General features: G+C 38.9%; 1 protein-coding gene across 1 annotated transcript; it reads right to left on the bottom strand.

Moving 5' to 3' along the window:
- Positions 1-702: 702 nt before the first annotated feature.
- On the bottom strand, positions 703-13876 carry LOC131458736 (heat shock 70 kDa protein 4-like). Its single transcript, XM_058627961.1, has 19 exons — positions 13561-13876; positions 11998-12055; positions 11759-11899; positions 10887-11009; positions 10043-10142; positions 9536-9669; positions 8603-8847; positions 8361-8437; positions 7494-7645; positions 7131-7237; positions 5649-5782; positions 5047-5228; positions 4575-4658; positions 3721-3873; positions 3377-3502; positions 2950-3057; positions 2686-2805; positions 2262-2423; positions 703-1715 (listed from the first exon to the last, which is right to left on the bottom strand). Exons 1-19 carry the CDS (start codon positions 13665-13667, stop codon positions 1515-1517), a joined length of 2514 nt encoding a protein of 837 aa, XP_058483944.1. The 5' UTR covers positions 13668-13876; the 3' UTR covers positions 703-1514.
- Between the last annotated feature and the right edge of the window lie 958 nt (positions 13877-14834).

The raw sequence follows: 14834 nt of genomic DNA, 5'->3' as shown, positions 1-14834 counted from the left end.
TCTTTAGTTTTTATTTTGACTTTTTGTTTTTAAAATTAGTTAGTTTTAATTAGTTTTTAGAGTTTATTTTTTTTATTAGTTTAAACTCTAGTTCTTATTTTTATTTCGATTAAAAAAATGTTTTTAAATTTAAATTTTTTGTTATTTTGTTAACTATAATCACCTTGCTAGACAGTGGGGAAGAATACAGTTTTGGATTCACCCATTGAGGATTAATTCTCATGTTTAAATACATATTTGTATGTCCTTAAGTTTTCGCAAAATGTATTTTAGCATAACATAGCTGATGTAGGCACATTTGACCACAATAACTGAATGACTTGAAGAGAGGAGCTTAGACCCTTCAGTTGTTTTCTTTCTCCCACTCTTTAAAACGTCTAGTTTCTAAGATTTTAAGACCAATCTCTTGGCAAGCGGGGACGTGGGTGGCCTTTGCATACCAAAAAGTGTCATTCTTTGGTTGCATGGTCAGCTTCTCCTTCGATATGCATAATGTACACGTTGTCGCGTTTGTCCCCTGCTGTAGAAACAAGGTGGAACAAGATGACTGCATCTGTAGCACCAAAAAATGTTTTTCCCCTTTTCTGTCCCACAGCTGAAACTGACAAGAGATTATTTTGAAAGTAGTCACATTTGAGAATTTGGGACCAGGACATTTTGCCATTTTTTGGACTATCATTAAAATGAAAAGTATTCCAATAATCAATTTCCCACATTGTCTTTTTATTGATTTTTTTTTTTGTATTATTTTTGCTTTGTGATGTGGCAACCACAGCAGCACCCAAAGGTGATTTGTTAAACCAGCATCCACAGTTAAGTAGAAAAAGCAATACAAGGCTACCAGAGAACATAACAGTGGACCATAGCTTTCTAATGAGAAAAGCCAAATCATGAAATACTGCATGACAGTATATTGTAGTATCTAAATGCAACATACAGTACAAGTAACATGAAAAACCCAGCCTGTCCTTTTATGTAATAATCCAGCATTCAACATTGTTTTGTAGAGAAAAAAAAACATCATGTACAATTTGAAACATTTGTCTATAAGTGCCACTGTATCTACATCTTATTTAGACGCACTGTGTTATTTTACATCTTCATGAATCCTTTGATTGTTACTGTTTTTCCAGAGGCATTTTGCATGCTTCTTTAAACCTGATATTCTTAGCTTAAGTAAATGGATTAAAGAACGACTGAACATTCTTAAACTTAATGGCCGTCAAAGAAACACAGAGAAAGCAGTTATCATCCCACAAACACAACTCCTACTTCATAAAGTAGTCCAGTCAATATTAATATTATGCAATATTTTAGTATTTAAAAGGAAACAAGAACCGACATGTCGAGGTGGCTGATGGATAAATTGCACTGATTAAGGATGCTGCTGCTGTCTTGTCTTCAAGAGAGAGAGGCTACTGTGTCAACAACAACAACAATCTCAGGAAAACAACAGAATCTGGAGCGAGTAGCAGGACAAACAGAGTTGAACCTTGGGGAAACAGCTGGAGATTTTAGTCAATGTCCATTTTAGGGAGCTTGTTGTCTGCCTTGTCCTGTTCCGTTGCTGCAGGTGTGGCTTTGTCTTGGTTGCACGGCTGGCTCTCTGATCCCTCCTGTCCATTGATTGGTCCATTCTCCGTCTTCTGCTCCTTGGGAGGCTCCACCTTGGGCTTGGGTTTGGATACCACGGGATTGCAGGCTTGATAAAGCTCCTGAACAAAATTAAGTGTTTTTTTGTTTTTTTTTTAGAAGAGAACTTGACCATACTTATATTCACTTCTACAAACAGTGCTGTTTCACATTTAACTGCTGGGACTACAAAGATGCAGCAGGGCATAGAAAAAGCTGGAGGCCTGAGGAGATCACTTTATCCTCCACCTGAGGACTGCATGGTTGCTGGTGCCAATCCCAGCCGACATGGTGGGGTACAGGTCGCCAGTTCATCACAGGGCCAACATACAGAGACTTACAACTATTCACTCATAAACATGCAAACTCCACATGTTCCAGAAGAATAAGAAGTACTGTATTAAACCTGACCATGTTGCTTAAACAGAATTTAAACCTTAGAAAAATGACATGTGGAAAAAATAATAATGTGTCTAGGCAGCATTTCAATCAGGGGAGAGTATGTTTATTATGGGCTTAACACAATACAATCCCCAGAGACTACACACTGATGACAACTGAGATATTTGTATATTGAATGTAACTGATGAAAACCCTACAACTGTGTGCATCATTCGCGCTCTCAGTACCTTAGATTTGGCCTTGATCTCCTCGACTTTAACCACAGGATCCTGGGTGAGGTCCTGATTGTTCTGCAGGTTCATCTTGGTGTTCATCCAGACCATGGCATCATTCACCTGCTTCTCCACCCGAGTCACCTCCAGCTCATCCAGGTGATCGTACTGCTCATCCTATTGAAAGCACAGGATATAGTACTGTATATAAAACCCCGCTTTGAAAGTGTAAACATGGGTTAGTTGAGCAGCTGTGAATCAAAGTGAGGATAAGGTGACCTTAAACCACTTAAAAGCAATCTTAGTGCATCTACATACAGTAATTACATTTCAACTAAACAACCATTTAAGTACAGTTAATAGTCAAAGGTCAGTGAGGGACACTGCTCAAATACAGTCAAACTATCAGTGAAGAATCTTGCTTCCTGTGCCAGATTACCTTTGCCTTGTACGCTTCAATAATCTTCATGTACAACTGGATTTGTCTGCCAAGTTCCTCAAATGCTTTTGGCCTCTCCTCGGCTTCCATGTATCTCTCCTGGATCGGCTGACCCAGTTTCTGTTGGAGGGAGCGTCACATTTAGTCAGCAAAAAACAAATCAGATCTACAATTCTGTTTTCCATCAGTTAACTAATATCATTTGCTGCTTAAGTTGTTAGCTGTTAAAGCTGTAAGGCTGTTGAAACTGCAGTCATTTGTTACCTTTAATTCAGCCAGTTTGTCAATGTACACTTGTTTCTGTTGGTCTTCTCCATCTTCATACAGCCAGTTCTCTGTATCCTCCAGTTTTAATGAGAATGCATCCCGATCCTACATGTTGTACAAAAGGTCAAAAGGTAAATTATGATTTCATTAACAATACAAAACATGAAATTTGTATTTAAAGGAATAAACCAGCAGACATGTTGGCTTCTATTAAAGAAGGTCCTTCCTTAAAGTTAGGCTTATTCTAAGGATAAAGTTAGGAAAATTTATGGGTAGCATGTTCATTCTCCGCCAACATACAGACCTCAATGTTACACACTGGACCTTTTATGTGGAGCCTAAATGAACGGTGATTGCTAACTTCACCTGCTGAGATGACTTAGTTAACACTGCCCTCTAGAGAACTGCGGGGATCACTACTCACAGCGTCGTTCACAAACTTCTGCAGGGAGCCATGCAGTTTGTCCCTCATTTCGTACACATACTCTTCTACATTGTTCTTGGCATCGTTCCTCTCCTTCTCCAGCTTGTCCTGCATGATCATCTTGCCCTGGAAAAGCCACAAGATGAAGGCGTGGCTGGGTCAACTTCAGTGTTGCAGTGCACAAAAATACCACTCAAAAACAAATTGATGATTAAAGGAGATGGAAAACATAATCTTGTTTTCAATAAAACAAAAAACAAAACAGCAGTTTAAAGTCTCACTAGAACTTTGCTTGGGGGAAATACTGTGTGTGCATGCTAGACATTCCTGATGATTAGCATTACCTCATTCTCCACAAACATATTAAGTACTTCACTGGACAGCTGCCAGTGCAAATTGTTCTCTATGGGCAGCTCCACTGTCTTAGTTTTCACTTTGGGCTTCTTTGGCTGAGAGGGTTGATCATTCTTCTTCTCCTGCTTGGCTTCCTCTGTCATCTGGAAAGGGAGAGAGAACAAATATTTGTCTGGACAACTGCTGCTGCTGCTGCTGCTGCTTCTTTAGTGAAGGGATAAGAGTGTGTACTATGAGCAGAAATCTTGTAAGCAGCCACTCTTTTATGTACAAGCTTCTCGTGTTTTTCTGGCTGATCAGAACTCTTCTGTTCTCTTGTCACAGTCACTCTCACTTTGTTGAAAAGAATTTGAATTTGAAAAAGAATTTGAAAAGAATTTGCTCCATGTTGGCATTTTCAACCAAGTGTCATGCTTTTAGTCCTTGAACCTGAATGAGTCTGAGGGCCAAAAGCTTCCCAACCATTTCACTTATTTGTGTTGTATCTACGCTATTAGATCATTTTTAGAGGTCATCATTCTTGCACGTTAGTGCCACTTTCTCAGACATCTGTTTCTGTTAGGCAATGTTAACATTTACATACAATTTAGGGATGACAAAAAAAGAAGCTGACGGACAGCAAAATATTTTTCATTAAGGTTTGCTGACCCAGCATTTTTTTGTTGGCGACAGCGATTGGCAACTACACTAAATGTTTGCCTGCTGGCTCTCCTCTTTTTAATAGTTTATAGTGAAAACAAGGAGACCTTTCAATGTTGACTGGGTTTCTGCGTTGCCAATGCAATTCTGTATAAAACATCTTAAAAATATATAATATTGCCAATGTCGCCAAGCACATAATTACCTCCATCTCTTCAGCCTCAGACTTCTTGTCTCCATTTTCTCCAGACTGATGCTTCTGATCTTCGTGGTCAACCTGCATTTTGTTCTGACACCATAAACAAAACAAAGGGCTTGTGTTCATGATCCCACATTTACCACTTTGTGGTGGTCATAAATTTGATCTATAGTCTCATTTCGGGCTATTTGAAAATGGATAAAAAGCAAACACTAAACACACATTTGCAAGGAGTTGTAACTCTGATTACCCCCAGATTGTCCATTTCTGTTTGAGCCTTTTTCATGGTTTAATTTTCTCTTTTGAGAAATTCCAACTGGATTAAAACCTCTGTTCTCTGTCTCGATTATGTTCTCATATGTTGTGATTATTGCAGCTGTCTCGTACTTTAGGTTTTGTGTGCTTTTAGAGTTTAGATTCAACCAGATGAACAGTTTTTCTCACACATACTCATAATCCCAATGTAAACAATACACACCTCTTCGTCTTTCGCTGTCGGGTCTGTCTCCATTGGCTCCTCACCCTCGGCCGTTTTCACAACTTCTACGAGCGAAGCGTTCGATACACTGAACACACCGTGGACATTGACCCGCACTTTCACCTTGAGCTTTGCACTCTCTCCAGATGCCTGAGGAACCACATTCTGGATGTTAAACTGCCCTATGAGGCAAAGAAAGAGGAAAATGTTAGAACATTATCAGTGAGCAAGGAGAATTAATGTAACAAATATAATCAGAGAGCTGCTCTAAATTATAACATTTAATATGTGAGAAAAATAAAGTAATTACACTGGAGACAACGGAACATTTAACATAATAAACTAAAAGCTAAATGTGTCAGTTGGTTACTATGCACATACTCAAAGGTTCTGTCTCTCTCTGCACCACTAAATGCAGCCATTCAGAGCTAAGGCAACAAAAATGAACACACTATATGTGACGGATTACTTTGGACATGAGCTTGTATTACAATACAAAAAAAATCTGCTGTATCTACAGCTTATTCATTTAGTGTTGATTTTGTTTTATTCCCAAAATAATCACTGGTAAGTTTTTCTCAGAGAAAGGGAACCTGCAGTACCTATGGTGGTGCTGGGGTAGGGCAGCTCCTTGGGGTTGTTGTAGTAGGCATCAAGGGTGAAGGGCTCCTTCCGGTAGAAGGTCAGAACTTTGGAGAAGGGAGCTGCATGGTTCTTTGGGAAAACTTCACAATCACTGAAAATAAAACCGGAGGAGGTCAAAAAGAGAAGTGAATTTTCAAGAGCAGATCCAGAGATATGCATGGAGTGGGCCGTAAAAGTACATGATAAACTGTGAATGCAACTGGACAAGGCTTCAGATTAAACCTGGTTCACACTTGATGCATTGTGGCTGCGCTGTGGCTGTGTTTACATTGAGAGACACGTCTATTTTTATCCTCATGCGTATTGCCTTTTTTTTTTTTTGGTTAACACATGACACATTCAGATCCCAGCATAAACAGACCAATAGAAAATATGTTGATAGTGATATCGACATTCTACCAGCATTATTACATAAAAGTGACACCTCTCATTGCAGTTTTACTGTCTGGTCTGAATCTGAATACATGACAAACACAAATATTATATTTCTAAAACTGTTTTAGCAGCTGCGCAGATTCTCTCTCCCTCTCTCTAAGTAAACAAAACTTGTGCCATTTTCACTCAAAGATAAATCAGTAAATTAAGTCATAATCATTTTGGTGGTGTGGGGGAGAGATGGGAGATGCAGCACAAGTGAAACGCAGCAAACACGGTGCCACATTCAGTGTGACACGGGCATACGATTATGTAGTATAAGTGAACCATCGGTGTGGGCAGGTGTGGCAGATAATCCTACAGGGTTGACTGAATGCCTCAGAAAACACAATGACAGGTGTTGTTCCCAACAGTCCTATAAAAACCTTTAATCTTGTCACGTGTGTGGACATCATAATTTAATATTGAGAGTTGTTTGAAACAAAAATATTCAGTTCAAACCTATAGCACAACAGGAATGAAACATTACAGCTGTTCCAGTTGCTGCTTTCACTCTGCACCTTCTATGGGCTATACTGATAGCCTCACAACTAAACCTGAAGTGTCATAGGGCGATTCAACCAATCACAGAGCAGTTCTGAGGGAGCGTGACCGGCCCGAATTGTTCTACTACACTAACTGCAACTATATACAGTATGTCCTTTGGCAACACCTTGCAAAACTGCAAAGAAACCTAGAAAAAAAATCAATGACTCAAAGTGAGCCAGACACTTAAAACAGTAAAATGTGTGTCAATAGACAGATTCAGAGATTGCCTCGGGTCATCTGCCGCTTATCAAACAAGTGCATCTGCATGTACTTGCTCAGGACTGAGAACATCTATCCCTACGAGTATTTAAGCGACCTGTGGATGAAACTCCTGCCAAGTGCAGCTTTAATTGACAACTCTTAAATAGTTGGTATCTACATCATGTAAAGTTCCCCATGTTCTCTATTGAACTCTAAGAAATCAAAGTCCTAACTACATTTCCTTATGAAATGTTGACACAAGACAGAAATCGCACCTCACGCCATCTTCAGCGGCTGAATTCCATTTCAGGGAAATCGAGTAGGGGACAACATCTGTAATGGAGAATTCTCTAACTTTGAAGGCCGGTGACAAGATGGCACACTGTGGAAGAAAACAAAATACAAAACCAAAGTCATTATTCAACCTGAGAAGAGAGGTCATTACAATCTATAACAACTCGTGGGAAAAATCAGCTACAACATATTCAGAACTGTGACCTTTACCAAACAGCAGGAGTAGATCAATGGTCCTGGTTTTAGTTACACAACAATGGTTTTAGGTATAAAAGAATAGCCAGAATCTTTCAATATCTGGCTCTAAACGTAGTGTGTGTATTGTATAGATATGATAGCTGTACCTGCAGAGCACAGCCTCTGGCCACAGCCTCATCTGCGTTCAGGGTGGTGCTCAGCTCTTTGCCAAAGATCTTGCTGATTCGCTCTTTGATGGCTGGGATTCTGGAAGCGCCGCCAACAATCTCCATCGCATAGATGTCTTCCTTTTTCAGTTCTGCAAACAGGAAGCAAATAAGTGTGACGCAAAACAGATGCCTGTTAAGCTTACACAATCACAGCTTGTGATTGAGCTTGAAAGTCTTAATGCAATAAACCCATGCAGACAAAAAAATATTTAGGACATCAAATTCAAGGACATTTCAGGGACTTTCCAGGGCCAATACCCTGAAATTCAAGGACCGAATGTGCTTACACAGCTTGGATGGAATCTTAAGTCAATAGTGGAGAGAGACAAGTGTACAGTGTCCACAACACCGCTAGCAATTAGGACTTGATGTTTGTTCTGCGTAGGCCTAGTCTATGTATATCAAGCAATGCACGGTGCATGAAACAGTAGGTGGCGTCATAACAAACAAGGGCAGATTGGCCTTTTTTTTCTTCAATATAAAAAAAAACAAACAAAAAAACCTGTTTCTCTCATAATTTGATTATCTAAAAAAAAGGATTTAAAAACTCAAAACATCCACTGATTTAGAACTACTTAAAATAGCATACATGATATAATCTGACATTTATCACCGTAAGACATACGACTGCTTAGAATGGACAAGCAAGAGCATACAGGAAGTGATAGAGCATGAGTATAGAAGGGTTGAAGGGAGGCAGGCATGTTACTACTGTCTGGAGGGAAAGGCTGTCTCAGCAGAGCACATGACTGAGCCCCGCCTAATTGTGTGTGCATGTGCTCTGTTCAAGTCATATATACTCACTGGCTTGTTCCATGATGCTGCGCAGGGGACCCTCTACTTTGGCCAGCAGCCCCGCACACATCTCCTCAAAATGACCTCTGGGGACACATGGTCAAACATTATTAATAGGTGCATACTCAGGGAAAGCCCACATGTGCTGCACATGTAATAATTCTTTTTATCAAAACAGTTTTACCAGCCTTCAGACTATAAATATATGAAAAAAATATATAATATATGAAAAAATGTTTCTCACGGTTTACCTGTTTAGTTTACTAGAAACATCAATGTCATTCATGAAGCATTCAATGTTGAGCGGCAGGTCGGAGGAGTTGGCACTCATCAGCTTCTTGAGTTTCTCGCACTCTTGATAGAGCCGCACCAGTGCTCGGGGCTTAGACTTGACATCCAGTTTGTACTTCTTTCCAAACTCCTCACAGAAGTAGTTGACCAAGATGTTGTCAAAGTCTTTCCCGCCAAGTTCAGAATCAAACGCTGTAGCCAGGATCTGATGATGACGGATGGAGAAAAGGGATTCATTGTGAAACTTACTTTTAAAGATAAGCAGTTTTATCACTTTTCACAAGGAGTTACAGAGTCCTACAATGGGGCAGCAAAATAAAACCCAACTTGACATATAACAATAAAACCAATCCCAGCGATGTAAGATGATAAAACAAAAAGTTATAAAAGCATTAAAATTAATAAAAAGGCAAATAAAATAAAAGTGGGGATATGTTCTCAGATAAAAGTAGAGATGAGCCAATACGATACTCAACTTAAATGGTATATATAAGTGGTATCAAGCCATCCAGCTACATTAGGTATCAAGATAAAAGAACTGATATTTATATTTAAGTCAAAGACAAAGTGTCAGATTCTCACTAGTTGAACTGAGGCAGCAGCTGGTCTAATCAAGTCTGTGTTTTTTAAGTGACAATGTTTTGGGACTAGGGTTTGTTGCTAGGCAGACCTCACACAGTATATGGGTGAAATACATTAGTAATTAGAAATAACACTTCTTGTAATATAATGTTTCACATTCCTGGTTTCAATGACTGAAAGTTGTTCAAATCACTGTTACACAGCACTTTTTACCCTTTTGGTCCTGTCCAACATCTACAGTGAGCTGTGTCCTCAAAACATGATGATCCAATGTTGCTTTACGAATTAGAGACAAATTATTCATGACTCACCTTAAGCTTTCCCTTGTTGAAGGCACAAACCGACACCTGGTAACCAGAGTGGCCCAGATCCACAAAGACCACAATCCTGGGCTTCTCTTCTGGGGCTGGCAGGTCCTGCTTGTAGATGCCATATGCAAGAGCCACTGCCACAAACCAGCAGAACAGATTAGATTTCTCCTCACCACAATACCAGCCAAATTAGTTGGTATTCCCTATTCGAACTGTAGTAGAACATGGCAATCCATACAGTTAAATAAAATGTAGCCCTAGATCTGACATCTACTGCACTGTAAAATCTGCAATGTCATATAGATTTTCTGCTATAGCCTGGCACAACCAATTACTCATAGATAATGAGACATTCCACACTTGGACTGAAGCTAACAACATTATCCGTCCCTCAAAGATTTATTTTAATCAGTGCAACTGTTCCATGAGATGAAGACAGCCCTAACACAAAATAACATAAATATTAGATACACATTTAAATGACTCAGAGGAAACCCGTTCAGGTACCTGCAGTCGTCTCATTCATTAGTCGTAGACAGTTTAGGCCTGCGATCTGAGCCGCATCCATGACAGACCTCCTCTCTACATCAGTAAAATAGCTTGGGACCTGGAAATGAAGAAAATAAACAGTATTAACGAATATTATTGAGTGTCTGCGAGTGAGGATATTAACACTGAGAGTCTTGGAAAGCGGTTTTAACTGGAACCAACAATAATAAAAGATTCATACATACAGAGTGGCCACTGCAATACACCATTAATGCACCACATGTCCAAGTGCTACATCATATGCGTCATTTCTTGGATGTTAATAATCACTTCTTTTTTTTCTTAATAATCACTTTAACCCCTAATGATGCATAAACGGTCTGCGTCACAAGATCTTTAGGTAACTCTACCGTGTTTGTTACTCCCGGTGCCAAAACAAAACATCTCTCCTGTGGAAAGGCCCAAGAGCTATATTTAGATAATGGCCTCAGTAATAATAACAACATGTTTTGTGCTGATGTAAACTACAGATTTAGACCCAGTGAAAATAAAAGCCTCACTGTGTGAGACCCATAACGTTACATAACAGATGCTGTTCATATACCAGGCACAGCCAGAAACACACACTTCCCACTCTTCACCGACAAGGTGCAAGAGAGGAAATTAAGCTTCAGGCAAGACATCTGTTAAGTGCCTCGAGCACAACATGTCACATAGACAGGTAGTGATACATTTATACACCTCAGAGGGTGCTTTCATTAGTAAATTTCATTTTACTCAAAGCCCTTGTAAGAAATGATTTTCAGAAATAATGCACTCTTCTGAAGCTGTGAGATGGTTAGATGTCCATGGGAATGCTTACAGAGATCACACAATCAGCAACTGGTTTCTTCATTGCACTTTCAGCAGTCTCCTTCAGTTTGGTCAGCAGCATGCCAGTGACCTGCTCGATGCTGAATACTTTCTCCTCCTCCATATACATCACCTTAAGTTCAAGAGAAGTACAGAGATAATTAGAGGCAAATTGTTTATGTGGCCAACAGAGAAATACATGTGTAACAGTGTGTGGCTGTTTACCTGCAGTGTCAAAACCAAGAACTATTCATATAATCATCATTGGCATCATTGCAAAATATTAACGCATGTTTTGGATCTTCCACTAGCTACCTGGAAACACCAATGTTTTTAACTTGTTCGTATTTAATGCAAGCATTAAACTAATTTGAAGGTTTAGGGGGTAGTGGTAGACAAATACTGCCTGGCTCATTTATTGTATAATGTAATTATACACATTTTGTTCTCAGAATCTCAATCACTGTTGTCAAGTCACTAAACCTTTTATTTTGTTGTCCATAACTTTTGTTGTGATACAAGTGATATCTGACGTCTGCATTTTGTGTTTGTGTATCATTTGTTGTTATTAAACTTGTATTTCATCAGAGGGGGGACAGGAAGTAACAGTCAATAAAACAATATGGTTTTTTTTCAAGCTGCTTTGTTTTGCTGTGCTTTCTCTGTATTTCTTTCTTATGACTGTTCCTTCTTCATGTTTGACTGGTTAGTTCAATATTCAGAAATGCTGATAAATCAGTTCAGATCAATCGAAACGCAAGCCTGACCCTGGATGAAACCATTTCCAGACTGTACTGTACTGTACCAAAACAAACCGTACTATGATGGAAACATAGCATCTATCTCTAATTAAGATGTAACAGTTCATATTCTTAGTCTTACCTTTATACCAGTGGATCCAGATGGCATCTGTGCCAAGTCATACACAACCGTAGACTTGGCTGACTGGATGTATGGGTCTGTGAATGCCCTGCCATGGAAACGCTTAAATCCCTGAACAGTGTTCTTACAGTTGGTCACCACCTGGACATTGTCAACAAGGCAGAAGAGGAGAAAAATCAAAATCAAATAAAGTTACTATCACAAGATTAACCTTCATACAATTCAAAAAAAGATTTTACCTGGCTCTTTGCAGCTGCTCCGATAGAGCGATTTCTTGGTCCAAACGATACAAATGACCTGAAGGAGACAAAAAAACTGTGTTCAACTGTAAAACAATAACCTATTTTTGAATACACTCCAAATCCTCACATATTTGCTTAACAGTTTATTTATTGCATGGTTTATATTTCATGCCCACACATGACACAGCACTTCTAAGGCTAACCCACATTAACCAAAAGATACCATTTTCAATATCTCCAGTAGCAACATTTAGTTTTGTTTAGAATGAGGCAAAATATCACAGTTCCAGTTTTTATTTTGCTCAAAAGCAGCAGCAAAGGAAACCTTTTGCAATATCGAAAAATATGAAATTGTAGCTGCACAGAGTCTCACTAAGATTAATCTCTCAACATTAACTTGTGGATAAACAAAGTGAAGTGATGTGGTCCAGTATCCGAGTATCTCAGTGGATTGTGGTGGTCTACACGTGCCCGTTATAGTCAGACCCATCAAACACAGATGTCAGAGCGACAGTCGCTGTCAACACACGGGCAGATGGTGGCATCTAAGACTGGTCAATACATCAGATCTCAGAGGAAAAACCTCACCACAAGTGTGGGCCCACAACTATTGCAAAATGAAGTAATTGGCTGAATTTTTAAATAAATGAGAAATCTCAGAAATGTGATCAGACATATTTATGTTGCATATTTTATCCAGCAGTCTAGATTCAGTCATAAAATCAATTCTCTGCATGGTTGTTTGAGAAATCGTCCTTCAACACACTGTTTTTCCTGTACATTTTAAATACAAAAACATTCATAAAGGTCTGAATGATGTATTTCAAATGTACAATACCCTAAAAAAACCATACAATTGATGAGAATTACAATTAATTAGATGATCTTTTTCAGTTTATTGCAGGAAGCACAACTATTATGGGTACAGAGTTTAGCCTATTGTACTCTTAGTATGTCAAATGAGCTGAATGGATAACTTTGTACAATATTAACCACATAAATAGTAATTTTCTTTTATACAAAATTATAATACATGTTAACATAAAGAGTGTGTGAAAGTCAGTGAACCCATCCAGTGGAAACTACTGTAATATAATTTCTAGAACGTTCCAACAAGCGTTGCCGTTGTCATCGAGGACGCTCACTTTATCACACGGCGCACACCGGATGGACGGAGCTTTCGACTTCACAAGCTGAGCAATGCGGGAGGGGAAACACCGTCCGCCTGTGAGAGCCGGGCAACGAACAACGGTTGCCTACGCGCACAGTACTCACTGGGTTTCGCTTAATAGCTAGCTGGAGGGTACACAACGAGGTTGTGTGAGTGATAAATATTAACTTATAAAGGCTTTCAACATTGAAAGACTAATATTTGCTCGAGTAATTCACTTATACCGAAATTCAATTAATAAGCCGGCACATGGTACAACTTGCGCAAAATGGTAGCTAGTGAGTGAAGCAGCATTCACGTGCACTACATCGGTCCCATGTTAATCACTTTCTGTAGCTGTCTCACCACACGTACAGTAAATATTAAATATCAGTATTGTATGTACTTACGGTGTGCTTCTGTCGCTGTACTCATTAGCGACTGTCTCGATCCCTCCTGCTCGGGCTACAGCTACATAGCAGCTTTGAAAGCCCAAGTCAAATCCCACCACTGACATTTTCTACGATACGTCTGTCTTCAATATTCCACGTGATATACAGAAAAGCGTACAAAATTAAGTAAGAGGTATGGCAATGGCGTTGAAAAGATGTCAAAGCCCAGTGGGATAGTCAGTTGTTCCTCGGCGTTTTTAAGACGCGATACTAGTACACATAATCCTCACCGCTGACCGGTGTCTGTGATCTGTGTTGGGAGCAAGCTGCAGTGGCAAGGTGGTTATTGACTTCTCGTGGGGAGTTATCGCGAGATCCATAGTTCTAGATATATCTGGACTTTTCTATAACCATGTGAGGTACAGTTCTCCAATAATCGAGGGTGTAGAGGAGAATATCCTGTGCTTTTCCACACATTTCTTTTGTACTTTAGCGTCAATCGTTCACTCTAACAGCGTAATACATAAATATGTCCAAAGATAATGTAATTCTCACCCGGATGTCAAAAATAGACTGTGCTATAAGCGTGTGTTAAAGTATGAAGTCATTTGTTACCAAGTCACGACACACCTCGGAACGACTGATATGGCAAACAAAAGCTGCACACTGACTGTAGTGTTAATGCATTATATATAACCAATGATAACCATGATTAATTACACTGTCATGTCATCATATATCTGTTATTATTATATTATTGTCTGACAACGACAGTAAACAAAAAACCTAACCCTTAAAACAAACTGTAAAAACATGTATTAATATAATGAATAATGCATGAGACTGTATCATAAAATCAGATGCTGTAAGTTTTAAAAATTATGTCCAGTATATAATAACTGCTTCACTGTTTATGAAATGACAATTATCAAGAAAGGTACCTACAGGAGCTGTTTGCATGCATATTAATAAATATTAATCATTAAAATGTGTTACAGACCATCTATTACATATACACTGTTCATAAATGGGTAAATTCAAGAACCTCTAGGAAATATTACCTGAATAACTTGTTCTTATTTGTTGTGAATACAAAGTCAAACATGTTTTGTTTGTTGCATGAAAAAACAGTTTAAGCCGTTAAGCTGTTTAACCTGAGCGCACGTACAAATGCAGTTGGTGTAATGACAGAAATAATAACACCGACACAGTCTTTGAAGTTATGGAATAAAGCCTAAATTTATTTTTTATTTTTTTAAGTATTTGTTACAGTTTAGTCTATTGGCAAAAAG

Source organism: Solea solea, chromosome 4 (assembly GCF_958295425.1).
Source record: "Solea solea chromosome 4, fSolSol10.1, whole genome shotgun sequence".
Classification (NCBI taxonomy): Eukaryota; Metazoa; Chordata; class Actinopteri; order Pleuronectiformes; family Soleidae; genus Solea; species Solea solea.
The sequence above is the reverse complement of the archived record's forward strand: the minus strand, read 5'-3'. Positions and strand labels throughout refer to the sequence as shown.

What these genes read in the sequence shown, in the direction of transcription:
- LOC131458736 (XM_058627961.1), bottom strand. Translation starts at nt 13,667, where the DNA reads ATGTCAGTGGTGGGATTTGACTTGGGCTTTCAAAGCTGCTATGTAGCT. An exon ending in AATGAATGAGACGACTGCAG is followed by an intron (nt 9,670 to 10,042) that starts GTACCTGAACGG and finishes GGTTTGTGGCAG; the next exon opens with TGGCTCTTGCATATGGCATC. An exon ending in CTACCCCAGCACCACCATAG is followed by an intron (nt 5,229 to 5,648) that starts GTACTGCAGGTT and finishes TTTGCCTCATAG; the next exon opens with GGCAGTTTAACATCCAGAAT.